Consider the following 15566-nt stretch of genomic DNA (forward strand, 5'->3'; position numbering starts at 1 on the left):
TTCCCGGGTTTTATCTGAAAGTGAGGTAAACAGCGTGGAGGGACTGTCTAGTATCAGTATAGTGAAAGGGAGTGTTTTCTGCGGCCATCTTAGAGTGATGCATGCCCCCTGTTGTTGGGCAGGAGAGGCAGGAAACATGTGCACTCCAAAGGGAATCCTATAGGAGCTTCTCACACTTCAAAGAAGACACTAGGTATACAAATCGAACCTCAGACACCAAATCTTCAATACACTTGTGGACCTTCTGCCAGGAAGAAGGACTGCTGTGCTGCTGAGAGGACTGCCACACTTCTGGACTGCAGCCCGTCAGTACTGCTGTTCTGCTGTGCTGACCTGCTGCCCTCTTGCCTAGGTGAGAAGGACTGGACCTACAAACTGTATGCAGGATCACCAGACTGACTCCAGGGGTTAGACTCTTGTAACCATTACCTGCACTCTAGAACTGTGACTCCTACCCTGCCAAGTGGTGCCACTCCAGTCCTGGACCCTTGGAAGGTGCTCGGCCATCCCATCTGTGGACCTAGCAGAACCGAGGTATCTCCTCTGCTGCATGGCGCAACTCCGAGCAGAACCTATGAATCACGACTCCTGCATGGATGTCCTCCGTGCCACGACTTTGCATCCCCCTCGCAACCTGTAGCCTAATCTGAACTGCTGCTGCAGGATGCTTCCAGACTCAGGCCCTCGCATCACAAGCCCAAGGCTTCTTTGGAACCAGCGCGATGAATCTTGCTGCAGAACTCTGCATCACAAGCCCCCTGGTCGACAGCCTCCTTGATGATGATGCAGGGCCTCTCATTACAAGCCCTGCAGCTTCTTCAGACTAACGCTGTGCATCTCCAAACAGGACCTCGCATTTCCTTGACTGTGGGATGCATCCTAGACGTGGGACCAAGAAACACTTAACCGCACTCAATGTCCAACCCACCATCGTGGACTCAGCTAAATCTCTAGGCATAACACTTGACACCAATCTCAGCATGCAGCAACATATCAGCAAGGCAACTAAGGGAGCGAACTTCCAAATCAATACCTTGAGGAAACTCAAACCCTTCCTCCCAGCTAAAGACTTCCAAACTGCAGTACAAGCACTAGTCATCCCTCGAATAGAATATGGCAGCATCGCACTCTGCGGTCTCCCCCTTACCACTACGGCACCCCTAAGAGCTTCCTTAAACACTGCAGCGAGACTCATCACGGGGTCAAAAAAGCACTCTCATATTTCCCCTGACCTGAAATCCCTTAATTGGCTGCCTTTTGAAGACAGAATGCACCTGAAAATTGCCTGCATGACACACAAGGCGGTACACCTTAACTCACCCGGCTACCTCACTCAGAAGTTGACAATCTCTGGCGGCTCTAGAAACACCAGAGGCACAACCAATCTTCTGCTGAAGCCTAGAATATTTCGGAAGGAAAAAACTTATAAACGCTCCTTTTCAGGAATGGCACCCTGAATCTGGAACTCACTCCCTCCTGAAATCAGGCTCATCTCCTCCACTATACGCTTTAAGAAAGAAGTAAAAGCTATCCTCATGGCTAAATACACCTGAACTACTACTTCGGACTCTTAAAGAATCTGCACAGATTTTTACTACCTGTTCAACCTCTTTGCTTATTTGTATTATTTGTTTTATTGCCTTACATCTATTTGTACTGTTAGCTTTACTGACTTACCTGTTTGACTAGGATCATGTACCCTCTCTTTGTAAAGCGCTCTGATATCTGCAAAGATCTTGTTTGCGCTATATAAAACTTTCAAAATAAATTGAATAAATAAATAAATAAACCAGTATTTAAGGTACTCTTGGTCAGCCTGAGCTTGTAACTTTGTTCCAGTCTGGCTCGACCAGATAACCACAGTTGGCGCTTTGTGCTTTTTGGAGCTATATTCACTGAAATCTTTAAAACTGCATTTTATTGGTTCTACTGATTAGATTTTTGTCATTTTTGTCATTTTGGTATTGTTTTATTTATTTCTTGTTTTTAACTTTATTACTGTTTAACCCTTTGCGTGATTCGGATGGCCCCCGGCCGTGTAACGTCATGGTGGGCGTGTGCGGAGGATGGCCGGGGGCCATCAGAACACCACCCACTCATTAATTCGCCCACACCGCAGAGGAATAATGTGTGCAGCGCACAAGGGGTTAAAGCGTTGCTTAAATATTTACACATTGCCTCTAATTTGAGCCTGACTGCTCCATGCAACCAAGCTACCAGAGGGTTGATTGAGCATAGGTTAAATTGGGGTTTGCTGGTGACTTTACAATGACAAGGACTGTTGTTGCTGCTTGATTAAGGTTTCACACCCTACCTCAAGCAGTAACCATTGTTTCTCTAGATATCTTGTGAGCTTGATATTCTATATGTCACACACACTGGAAGTCTAGACATATAATGCACCTACATGTTTATGTCACACTCACTGAAGTCTATGTATGCCACACAAAGTTTAAGTCCAAAAAGGTGCGGTACAACACGTAGCCCACCGTTTTCCTGTCCATCTCAAGCACCTGAAGTCTTTACATGTCATACACACCTAAAGTCCAGAAATGGAAACACACAAAGCCCACCGCTACACTGTACATATCACGCACATGTGGTGTCACACGCACCTGAAGTCCAAAAAGGCGCAGAACAGAAAGCTATAGGCTTAACAGCTTCTCTTACACCTCACGCACCCGCAGTGTCTATATGTCACACGCACCTGAAGTCCAGGAAGGAATATTATAGAAAGCTGTAGGGGCCACTGCTCTGTACATCTCACGCACCTGAGGCATCTATGTCACACGCACCTGAAGTCCAGGAAGGCGCAGCACAGAAAGCTTCAGGTTTATGTCTTTTCTGTACATCTCACACACCTGAAGACCAGGAAGGAATACTACAGAAAGCTGTCGGGGCCACCGCTTCTCTGTACATCTCACGCACCTGAGGAGTTTATATGTCACACGCACCTGAAGTCCAGGAAGGCGCAGTACAGGAAGATGCTCGTGCTCTCGTTCCCCTCGGCCCGTAGCAGTCTCTGGGTCTGAAAAATACAAAAGATGTGCTCGGTTAGAGAGATGATGACAAAACCTATAGGATCAAGAATATATACTTTTACTTTGACTTTACAGGCCAGGTCGCACCCCCTACTGCCGAGCAGCACCACCGGTGTGCGCTCGCCCCGCTGCTGACGCTCTCTGCGTGGGCTCAATTCTCCTGTGCCCCGGACCTTCATGCTGAATTTTGGTTTGCCTTTCTGTTTCTGTTTTGCACTCTTGCGTATCTTATATCCCTGTATCCTTCGCTGTAATTCTCTTCTCTGTAGCCCAGTTCTGTTCCCCACCCCCCTCTTTCTTGCTATCTTTGACCGCTCGTTTCCCACCGCTGACCCTGTGGCCACGCCCCCTTGGCGCCCCGCTCCCGCATCCCAGCTGCTCCTCCCTCCCACCCCGCCTTAAATGCCGGTCACTGCCCGGACATGCAGCGGCCGCACGCAGCGGGTGCACTGCTGGCGCGCCAAAGGCAAGCCTGTCTGCGCCCGCCGTGCCTGGACCGCGCCCAGTGCCAGAACCCCTGGACCCTGCACACGCCACAACACCAGAATCCGATACGACACCAACTCTCTCCACGCTCTCAACTCCTGCCAAGACCACCGCTGCTTCCAGGCTGACACGAAACGCACCCACGGACTCTTCTCCTGCCACACCTGCAACTTCACATGCGACAGAACCACCAAAACCCCAAGGAATTTACCCAACCACCTCCGCTGCATACTCCTCAACACCTGCTGCGCACGCAAACACGCCGTCGAGCTCTGGGACCTGCTCGACACCACCGCCCCAGACGTTGCCTTCCTAACCGAGACCTGGTGGAACGACTCCTCGGCACCGGACATCGCCACAGCCATCCCGGACGGCTACGAGATCTCCCGCAGAGACCGCACCAATGGGATGGGTGGAGGAATAGCCATCGTCCACAAGTCCACCCTCCAGGTCCACTCCCTCGCAGACAACTCCCTCAAATCCGCCGAACACCTTCACTTCCGGATCCACACTGACCCCAACACCACCCTCAGAGGAACACTCATTTAAAGACCTCCCGGACCCCTGGCCCTCTTCGGCGACTCCGTCGCCGACCTCGCCAGCACCCACTCACTCGCCTCCACAGACTACATCCTCCTCAGGGACCCGAACTTCCACCTCAAGAACAACAACGACGCCAACTCCAACGCCCTGATCGACAACCTCGACAGCCTCGGCCTCAAACAACTCGTTACCGAACCCACCGATGCTGGCGGACACACGCTCGAACCGTCTTCTCCACAAGCACCCACGTCGCCTTCAACCACACCACCGAACTCCACTGCACTGACCACCGATGCATCCACTTCACCTTCAAGAGACAAACCACGCACCACCGCACCCAACAGCTGTCTCGCCGCTGCTGGAGCATAATTACCGAAGACCAGCTGACCTCCACCCTCGCCCAGAACCCACCCACCGACACAGATGCCGCCGCCCAAAACTTCAGACAGTGGATCAACGACTGTGCCAACACCCTCACCCCGATCAAGAAACCCTCCATCAACCACCCCAGCAAGAAAGCCGCCTGGTTCACTGAAGAACTCTAGATCTCCAAACCAACATGCTGGAAACATGAGAAGAAATGGCTCCACGACCGCACACCAGACAGCCACGCAGCCCACAAGGACGCCATCCGCAGACATCACCAACTCATCAGAACAGCCAAGAGATCGTCCTTCAAAACCCAACTGGAAAACAACGCACACAACAGCAAAGAAATTTCCAACATAGTGAAGGAACTCTCCAACCCCAGCGCCAAGACCAATGACATCCCGCCCTCGCAAGATCTGTGCGACTCACTGGCCACCTTCTTCCATCGCAAGATCGCCGACATCCACGACAGCTTCAACTCCTCATCCGCCCCGACTGCAACAGTCCACACCCTGAATGCCACCTGCACCGGCCAGCTGACCTCCTGGTCCACGTCAATGACGAAGAAACATGCAAGGTCATGAACTCCATCCACTCAGGAGCTCCGTCAGACCCCTGCCCACACCACGTTTTCAACAAAGCTGACGCAACCATCACACCCCAACTACGGAAGATCATCAACATCTCCTTCGACACAGAGACTTTCCCAGAAAGCTGTAAGAACGCCGAAATCAACGCACTCCTCAAGAAGCCCAAGGCAGACCCCAAAGACCTCAAGAACTTCCGGCCCATCCCCCTGCTCCCCTTCCCGGCGAAGGTCATTGAGAAATTCGCCAACATGCAGCTGACCCGACACCTCGAGGACAACAACATCCTAGACGCATCCCAATCCGGATTCAGACACAACCACAGCACTGAGACTGCCTTTATCGCCGCCACAGACGACATCAGACGCCAGCTAGACAATGGCGAAACTGCAGCCCTCATCCTCCTGGACCTGTCGGACGCCTTCGACACGGTCTGCCACCACACTCTAAGAACACGCCTCCAAGAAGCAGGAATCCAGAAGAGGGCCCTGAACTGGACCACATCCTTCCTCTCTGGCAGAACCTAAAGAATCCGCCTCCCGCCCTTCCGATCCGAAGCCACCAACATCATCTGCTGCGTACCCCAGGGCTCATCCCTCAGCCCGACCCTGTTCAACATCTACATGGCCCCCCTCGCACAAGTGGCCCGCCAGCCGCCAAATCCAACCTCCACAAGGGAATGAAGGCCATCGCCGAGTGGGTGAGGGGCAGCCATCTGAAACTGAACTCGGACAAGACGGAGGTCTTCATCCTAGGTCCCACCCCCGCTGCTTGGGACGACTCCTAGTGGCCGAGAATACTGGGAGCAGCTACAACACCCACGGACCACGCACGCAACCTAGGATTCATCCTAGACTCCTCCCTCTCCATGTTGAAGCAGGTCAACGTCATCTCCTCATCCTGCTACAACACCCTCCGCATGCTTTTGCAGGATCTACAAGTGGATCCCGACCGAAAAAAGAAGAACAGTGACCAAAGCCCTCGTCAGCAGCAGGCTGGACTACGGCAACGCACTCTACGCAGGAATCCCGGCCACACACCTGCGACCACTACAACGCATCCTAAACGCCTCAGCCCGACTGATCCTCAACATACCCCGCCGTAGCCACATCACCTAAGAGACCTGCACTGGCTCCCCGTCAATAAGAGGATCACCTTCAAACTCCTCACCCACGCACACAAAGCACTCCACAACACCGGACCAGCCTACCTGAAAGACAGACTCAACTTCCACACCCCCGCCCACCAGCTCCCCTCCGCCAGCCTCGCCCTTGCCGCTGTCCCACGCATACAAAGAACAAACTCCGGCGGCAGATCCTGCTCCTTCCTCGCTGCCAAAACCTTGAACACCCTCCCCATCCATCTATGGCAGACCCAAGACCTGCTCACCTTCAGAAGGCTCCTCAAGACCTGGCTTTTCGAGCAGCAGCAGCACCCCACCCTCAGCGCCTTGAGACCCTCACGGGTAAGTAGCGTGCTTTACAAGTTCACTGACTGATTGATTGATTGATTACTTCGCAAGTGTTACATCACATGCCATTACAATGTGAACTATTACATCACAAGTCAATTCAACGACTTGCTGTAGGGGACACACTGGACTTAGGAATAGTATAATTTACTATTCCTACTCCAGTTTGTGCAACAGCAGGGAAGGTGTTGGATTCTAAATCCAACACCAGTGCGCCCCCTACAGCTAGTCATTTAAACGACTGCAATGTAATTGTTCACGTTGTAACAACGCGGTCGATGTAACAAACGCGTTGCAAAGGCTTGCGATGTAAGGCTTTTGTTGTTATGGCTCTTTTCCCAGCAGGACCGTTGGCAAGCCTCGAGTCTAGCAAGGGCCACATGCTGGCACATTTGGGCTCATGGGCACCAACCCAATGTGTGAGAACAGATTCTAGCATGGAATTGGTACTGGCCCGCCCGGTCACAGGGGCACCATTACTGCAGAAAAGGGAAACTAGAGTCTGGTATGGAATATGTACTGGAAAGCTTAATCATTGGGCACCATTTCTGCATAACTGAAGTCTGGCATAACCCATGAACTGTCATGCTTCAGCACCAATGCAACCCAATGTTCAAGACCGGTTTCTGGCATGGAATTTGTAATGGCACACCTGGGCTCGTGGATACCAACTCAACCAAATGGGCAAGTGCTGATTATGGTATGGAATGAATAGAGGCATACCAGTTTAAAAGGAGCATTGGCAAGTCTGACATGGCTTTAGTACGGGCACAGCGGGTCATGGAGGGACCATTACAACAGAACTCTGAAAGTCTTGACTCTGGTATGGAACAGGTGTTGGCACACCTATGCACAGGGGAACCAACCCACCAATGGAGAAGAGCAGACGCTGTCATGTATGTATGTATGTATGTATGTGTGTTCTTATATAGCGCTCGATGTACCCTTGGGCATCTCGGCGCTTGCCTTGGGAACCCGTCCTGGTTTTTCCCTGTGAGATCACCCATGCTGGGCATCCCCAAGGTGAAAGCCAGGCATCCCGCCGCAGGGGGGCCGTTGTGGAGATTAAGCAAGCTTGTTGCCCAGAGCTGCATAGTGTGAACTCATGCTTAGAGTGGGCACCGAAGCGAGAATTATCGAGTCCGTGGACAATTGGGTTCAGTACCCTGCCGCGTCGGGAATCGAACCCTGGTCCCGGGTCTGACCTCAGCTTCAGGGTATGCCTTCTCTAACCAGTGAGCCACACTTCTCCACATGAAATATGTTCTGGCAAACCTGGGCACCAATTTCATAGAATTGGCAAGAGCTGAGTTTGTCAGGGCACATATGTTGGAACACTTAGATCCATGGGCACCAATCCCATCCAATGCTGACTCAAGCGCACCAGTACCACAGAATGGAGAAAATGTGACTCTGGCATGGCATACGTGTTGACACGTCTCGACACATAGGCCCCAATACTACGGATGAACAGAACTTGGTCTGTGTACAAATAGTTTCTGATAGACAATAAAAAAGTGGGTGATTAGTAGTTCAGGATATGGATCCTTCACCAAAAAGTAAGTTCACAACCCTCCATCTATCGAGAACCAGGCCCTCCTTTGTAGCACTTGACTCTCCCAGGGTAGCGGAGCAGAGCAATCCTAAGTCTACTGAGGGGATGTGTGGTGGGCTAGTACCCTCGGTGCACAAGTATGCAACAAACAATGCTACTCAATATGACACATTAATTTACAAATATTTATAAATTAATTTAAAATATGTCTCCACCCTCAACATATAAAAGGCATAATGGAATGTGGTGTTGTTATCAAAAGGCAGGCCTAATGGCTTTCTCAGGGTGACACCACACTGATAATACCAGAAACACTGTTACCAGTTAAAATAATGAAAGATGCTTCTATCTTAAAATGACATTCATTAATGCATATAATAACTCATGGTTAACTTTGTGATTGCTAATAAATAATTTAAATGGCTTTCATTAATACATATAAAGATGCAGAGTTGATTTGTCATTGTCGATAAAGACTTTCCATGACCTTCGATAATATATACATCATTCATTGATAACTTTGGCATCGTCAATAAAGTATTTCAATTTCCATAAACAGTTGGCACGTCTTTTTTTCATTTTTGAACATGCAGCAGACCCACCAATAGGGATTCTTATACTCTAGAACCTATCAGCTAAACCCCCAAGCTCCAGAAGGGCTTGAAGTAAAGCAACTTTCTCCTGGGGTTCTCAAAGTGAATCCCCCGGCAGACTTAGGTCAAGCTTTGTGAAACTTTAAAGGGGGATCTTGTGGGGACTGCTGCACTCCTGGCAGCCCTACAAACAATGTGTTCAATGTTGGTGGTTCCCGAGCCCTTCCTGGGGCGTGGAGGCTTATGGCTTTGCTTCTCTCTGCGCCATGGGGGCTAATGTGATTATCTCCTGCCCCTCACTTATTTATTTTTCTTGTCTTCTATTCTCAAGCAAGTGGCCAAAAACTGCAATAAGTATGTTTTCCTTTATATTTATGTAAATGTGTTCTATGGTGTGTTCCTTTGACTGCGGGTGACGGACACTAACGGAGCACTCGCAATGTTCATATGCTGGAGACCGCAGGGAAGCCTCTTACACCTTGTGGTCCTTGCTGGCTTTCCAAACACTGCTGAGCTGTTTTACAACAGTACAGGAGCTGACTAACACAGTGTTTCCCCACCCACGATGAGCGAAGGTGGAAAGTCAGTAGTTGGTGCACCCACACCCGCCAGACATGGGTAGGGGTTGGAGGGGCTGCTCACTTCCCTGCTCTGCCTGAGGAACTGGGGACTCCTGGAGATGATTTCCAATCTGGAGCGCAATGGCACCCTGTTTCTTGGATTTCACTTCATCAGATGCTTGGTGCTGGTGGTCCCTGGGGAAGAAAGCTTCACTTGGGAGAGGGTCCCATGTACACCCCATTCTCAATTTCATCTTGCATCAATCCCCAGGGGGCTTAATTCTCCCTAGGGTAGCTTGATAATATTAAGTGGGATGCTACTTGCACCCTGGTTTTCTCTCTGAGTTCTTTTGGCCCCCATTGGGCCAACTTCAATGGAGAAGTGGTTTCTGCAGACCTCCAAGCCACTCAATTTTTAGGTCGAACTAAGCAGCAGCGCGAATGCGCTTCTCGCTTTGCGAGGCATGCAGTAGTCGAGTATGCTGTGTAAGCCTCGCCTTCTCTCCGCCCATAGTTTTGATTGGCTGCAGTCATTGTGCTTGGTAAATGCTGGCTTCCAATTCATTATGAGGCTTGTTAGTCCCTCCTTGTAACTGTCCTGTCTCCATTTGTGATCGCCCATGACGACTGGATCTTCTACTTGGCTCTGTACACGGTCTGCTTTATCTAAGGGGTGAGTACTATTTTGTTTAGGGCACTTATGGGGACAATGGTGGCAGCTATAGGTCTCGCATTTACGCAAGTTTAAGGTATTGGCATTGTAAATTACGATGCTTTTTATTTATGCTTTAAAAAGCAAAAATAATAGGTATTTTCATTTACAATGCAATAGCTTAAACTCATGTAAATGCGAGATCTATTGCATTGCAAATGCTTGTTATATTTCTGTAGGAGCATGCTCTTTCTTATCTCCCTCCTTGCACAGGATCTGTCTCCCATCCCGGACCTTGGCACCTATCCTGGTCATGGGCTCTTCCTCAGCTCACCTCAGGGCCCCAAGGAATAGTGGCCCGTCTGCCTACACCCTTCCGCTCCCATAGCCTTGTTTTGACAATTAAAGAGCGCCAGGGTCAATGGAAGTCAGGGGCCTCTCCTGAAGATTTTCCTCTTGCAGGACCAGTCCAGAGGACATCCAGGGGAACCCGCTAGCGTTCCCATCAGCAGGTCCATCTCTTTGCTGTCCCGAATAGGGGGAGCAGAACCAGAGCCACAGCCTCTGGAGAAACATATCCTAATCAATTAGTGGTAATTGAAATAAGATGTCCTTGAGTCCATGTTTGCAGAAGGGATCAGGTGTCTTCTCTTCTACACCTGGGCGTTGTTCTAGCCCCACTCCTTCCAGGTCAGACAGTTCTCAACCGTCTCTCCCTTGTGTAGGGGTTTTCAACTGGGGGTAGAAGTTCCAGAGACTAGGCACCTCTGCACTATCCTAGGGTAACACATCATTGCACACCTGCCCAAGCTTCATGCTCAGCATTATCAGAATTTCCAAGATGGCTTGTCACATAATTTCTTGAAAGACCATCGCTAGAAGCCCACACCCTGCCCCAGCTACCACAGCTGTCTAGTCTTGTCTCTTTAAAAGGTCAACTGCCAGTTGTTCCCAACCCCCCACCCCCATGAATATCTCTAGAGATCTGGCTACCCTCCTTGGTTTGTTTTTTTGGGTGGGGGCGGGGGACTTGAGAGTCCTCAGGCCAGGTGCAGGGTGAAAAAAAAGTCATTAGCTCATTCAGATTCAGTGCCCACACTATCCTCTTCTAGGACCAGGCCTAATTACTGGCTAACAGCCATATTGTGAAGGGAGGCCTTTGATCCTCCAGCTGGCCAGCAGGGTAATTACCTTGGCCCATCATGGTGATTTGAAGAGCCAAGAGTACTTAGCATCTGAATCATAGAAAATGTTTAACCCCTTTCATGCTGATGACGGCCCCAGCCATCATGCACTACGGTGCTCGTGTGCTGATGACGTCTGAGGGCCGTCATAAACCCGCCCACTCGCGATTCTGCTGCACAGGCGCAGAATCGCGGCCGCATGGAAGGGGTTAACTAGTGCTACAAAGAGTACAGATAATATGAAATTCATGTCACATATTAGTTCACTCAACAACAGAAACTAGGACCGTCCACATCTGAAACACTGTGGTCACTTACAGATCCACCAAAAATGCCCCTTGTACCATCTTCAGCATTTACCTCTGCCCACTTATTACAGCCTGGGAAGCTACCTACTACCTAAAGAAGCATGGGTGAAAATGTTTCTTTAAACTGAACCACGTCATGCTACTCACTGTAAAGAGCCTTAACTCCTTGCCAGGGATAGTAGGCGCTATATAGATGAAATTTCGAAACAATCAACGAATATTGCTTTTCGTTGGCTTGGGCTGGTGCACAGGTGATATATCCTATCCTGTGAGAAGTCATTACACTCAGACATCCTCACAGCCAGACCCCAGAGGCATTGCTCAACCATAACATTCCTGCACTAACTGTATCATTGGTCTGTTCCTCCAAGCATGTATTCAGTCTCTTCTGAGGCTTCAACCCTGTGTTCTACCCAAAAGCTAAACAACTGTTGGAGCAGCCAACCAACGCTCAATACCCATCTCGTCTATGTAACCTTGCTTTAAGCGACCAACTGAAAGACTAAATGTTCCGCTTCAGGTTGTTTATAGTGCACCAACCCAAGTAGTTGTGCTCTGTGGCAGCATCTACTGAAGCACTTTGTGAATGCCTCGCTTCCTGTAAACACTGCTTCAGATTGTCCATAAATCCTCAGGCCAACATACCAAGCCAGAAGGTCTCCCTGCAACTGAGGATACCTTTACTTATGGCAGGGGCAAGGGTATCATCTACTGAAAACCAAGAAAACTGGGACATTCCACAATATCAGAAGTAGGACTACAATTTTGCATTGACAGAGGGGCATGGAATTATATAATTAACAGCGCTCATCAATATAGAAAACCTAGACAATAAGGTTCACACAAAAGGCTCTAGGAGGCAACATGAACATGCAATCAGGGTACACAGCACAGATGCCAAGCACAAGCAATTCAGAGCGAGAGGAGGTCTTTCATTTTCTGATCCTTTATTTCAGATGTTAAGATGCAAAACAAGTACAGCCAAATAAGTACAGCCAACACGTTTCACCCGTTGCGGGCTTCTTCAGGGCATCCAAAAAGTGGGAAATACTCCTAAGGACGATTGGGTCCGATTTTCATAACAGTTACAGGAGCCAAATGTACAGCTCACTGTATGTTTTAGGAGAAGTCCTTAATGTAAACAAATCCAGTTGGGGACAAAGTTTGATAGTTAATTTTTCGTTTGATGAAGAACGCAAAAAATAATATTGTAAGCGTACAAGTTTTGAAGTGGAGAGCCTGTCCTGGATGTTATACGGCCTAAACAGCATTAGATAATGTGGAACCGTCCTCCGCATCTCAGAATGTACCCATCAAGTCTTCGGGTGTTCCGGCACGGCAACGTCAAATTGCAGCACAGCAAGTATAGGCCGCCCCTGATCAGTGCTGGAGTTGCGTCGCTCTTGCGACACAACTCTAGCACTGCGTCACCCTTATGCTGACAGATGAGTCATGCATCTGTCTATCCTTGCGCCACAGTGCACCGCATTGTAAGTGCGGCACATCCATGGTAGCGCAAGGGTTTTTTTACGTCACGTAAAATGACTGGCGCATCCCTGCTAAGGGATGCGCCTGTTATTGAAAATCTGCCCCTAAGTGGTTTAGGTGTGGAAATAGGGGACATGTGGTAAATTTCAAGGAGTCCCTGGATGGAAGGCCCCATGCAAAACATGTGGCAGGAAAAGTCACTTCACGTCCTGTTGCAATCTGTTAAAAATACTAAAAAAAGTGAGAGCAGTGATATATGATTCTGATCCTGAATGTGAGGAAATTGTTTTACAAACAAGAAATGGAGAGAGTGAAGGGCCGTTTGAGATGGTGCAGACCAATGGATCTTCAGTAAGAATGCTGTTTAATTCTGGGGCGAAAATATCATTGAAACCCAGAAAGTTATTCTAACAGAATTTGAACATTTCCGTGGGCTTGGTGAAATATTATTTTAAACCCAGGGCTAAGATGGGTAACTCTTGGGGCTTGATTGAGCTTTGTGACAGAATGGTTCCAGATAAAATATACGTGTCTATTAGCTGTCTTTATCAGAAAGTCTTATACATATTCTGGATCCTAACAAAACACCTTCGGTGAAATTAAAAGATGGTTCGTTTGAGAAGGATAAGGTTGTGGCATCAAAGGTTGATAATGTGAGTAAAGCAACTAATTATAAGACACAATTTCCTGAGGTCTTCCGAAAAGAGTTGCGACATCTGAAGTATTCACCACATAAAGCTTAGGTCTGGTGTGAATCCTAAGTTAGGAAAGGTAAGAAGTGCGGCTATAATTGTTAAGGATGCAATGCAGAGGGAACTGGACAAGTTGCGGGAATGTGATGAGATTCAAGAGGTTAAGTCAACTGAATGGGTGTCCCCAGTGGTGATGGCTCGGAAGGCAAAAGGGCAAACTAGACTTGGTTTGGACATGAGGGGGTTGAGATAGGTCATGGTAGCAGATTGCTATCCATTACCTAATATCACGCGAATGTTATGTTGTCTAGGTGGGGCAAAATTCTTCACTTCATTAGACCCGCCCTCAGTGTACCACCAGATATCATTACATCCCCAGCTAACTTCATTTATCATGCCCTTTGAGACTCACAAGTATATTATGGATGCCCTTCAGTTTAATTTAATGCTATGGAGCATTTGCCAAAGGTTATCGAAGGTGTGCAGATATTCCAGGGTGATGTGCTGGTGCATGGAAAGAATCAGGAGGAGCGTGATTTGATTTCAGGGTATGTGAGTTACTGAAGAGACTGAGTGAGAGTGGCCTGACTCTAAAGCATGAGAAGTGAAAATCTGGAGAGACAGAGATAGAGTATCTTGAACACATAATTACAACAGATCAAATTTGGCCCAAGGAGGATTTGATGAATGCCATAAAGGAGATGCCAAGACCCACTTCCAAGAATGGGCTGGTTACGTTTGTGGGAACTACAGAGTTTTGTAGCATTTTTGGCCCTGGCTTTGCTGAAGGGTGTAGTGGCATGAGGGAGTTATTTAAAAGAGGTGTGGAGTTCACTTGGTCGAAGACGCGTGAGAACGAATTTGAGGAAGTGAAGTTTAACTTGTGCAAAGTGTCAAACTTGTGTAGCTTCGAACCAGGTGCCAAGACCATCTTGGAAACGGATGCCAGCACAAAAGGGTTGGGGGCATTGTTGGAGCAAGTGTCTGATGAGAAAGTGAACATATTAGTTGTGTCTAGAGAATTGCGTGGAGCCGAGACTAACTATTCAGTCATAGAGAAGGAGGCTCTGGCTGTCTGGTAGGCGGTAAGGAGACTTAAAAAATTATTTTGGGGCAGCCCTTTCGAGACAAAAACGGATCATACGCCTTTAAAGGAGGTTATTTGTAAACAGGGGACCTATCCCATCTCCTGTAGGATTTGAAGATGGGTGTTGGCTCTGCAAGAGTTTGATTTTGCTGTTTCATATGTACCTGGTATTATGAACATCATTGCAGATTGTTGCTCTAGGTTGTGTGTGATGAGACAATTGGTAAGGAGAACGAGGTTTTGAAGGATGAATGTGGTGACTAGAGTGTCATGGTCTGTACAATATCAGGTGGCATAATTCAAGAGGATGAGCGGCGAAAGGAACAGGAGAATGACGCACAGTTGCAGGAGGGATGGTCTGACGTAGATAAGGTGCGTGGTGTAGCAGCAGCGGCCGGTAGTGCAAGTACCGGCCGGGCGGTGAATGGGGAGGGGCAGGGTGGGGGGTAGTAATGTATGGATTACGGACTTTAACAGGTAAGTAAACATATAAATAAATACAACTAATTTCGTTGCGCGCACTGCATCGCACTTGGTGATGCAGTGCATACAACTAAATTCGTTTTATTTATTTATATGTTTACTTATCTGTAAAACTCCATAATCCATACATTACTACCCCCCACCCTGCCCCTCCCCCTCCCCACGTCACCGCCCGGCCGGTGCTCCCACTACCAGCCGAAGCTGTGGTGTAGTCGAGGAATTTTGGAATTTGGGTGCGGTTTTGCTATGAAAGTGTTCAGAACAAGATGGACTTGACATTATCAGTAGGCGAGAGCTTGATAATACTGTACCAAGAGCCGGCAAGAGTCTGAAGAGGGCTGCACTGGGGCATCTCTTGATGTTGGTAAAAAGCAGACTGTCAAAAGGGAGAGTTTGTGTGTGAGCAGGAGACTGGCCCGTCTTGAGGATTTTGTGCAAATTTGTATCTTTTCTTGTAATGCACATTA

At 48.6% G+C, this 15566-nt stretch overlaps 1 protein-coding gene across 1 annotated transcript in view; it reads right to left on the reverse strand.

The window, feature by feature from the left end:
* ADGRD1 (adhesion G protein-coupled receptor D1) overlaps positions 1 to 15566 on the reverse strand; it is a 722099-nt gene that overhangs the window by 367908 nt on the left and 338625 nt on the right. Inside the window, exon 5 of the mRNA XM_086942663.1 lies at positions 2955 to 3028. Coding sequence (XP_086798789.1) covers positions 2955 to 3028 — 74 coding nt within the window. The remainder of the gene's footprint in view (positions 1 to 2954; positions 3029 to 15566) is intronic.

The sequence above is a fragment of the Lissotriton vulgaris genome, chromosome 11 (assembly GCF_964263255.1).
Source record: "Lissotriton vulgaris chromosome 11, aLisVul1.2, whole genome shotgun sequence".
NCBI classification, from domain to species: domain Eukaryota; kingdom Metazoa; phylum Chordata; class Amphibia; order Caudata; family Salamandridae; genus Lissotriton; species Lissotriton vulgaris.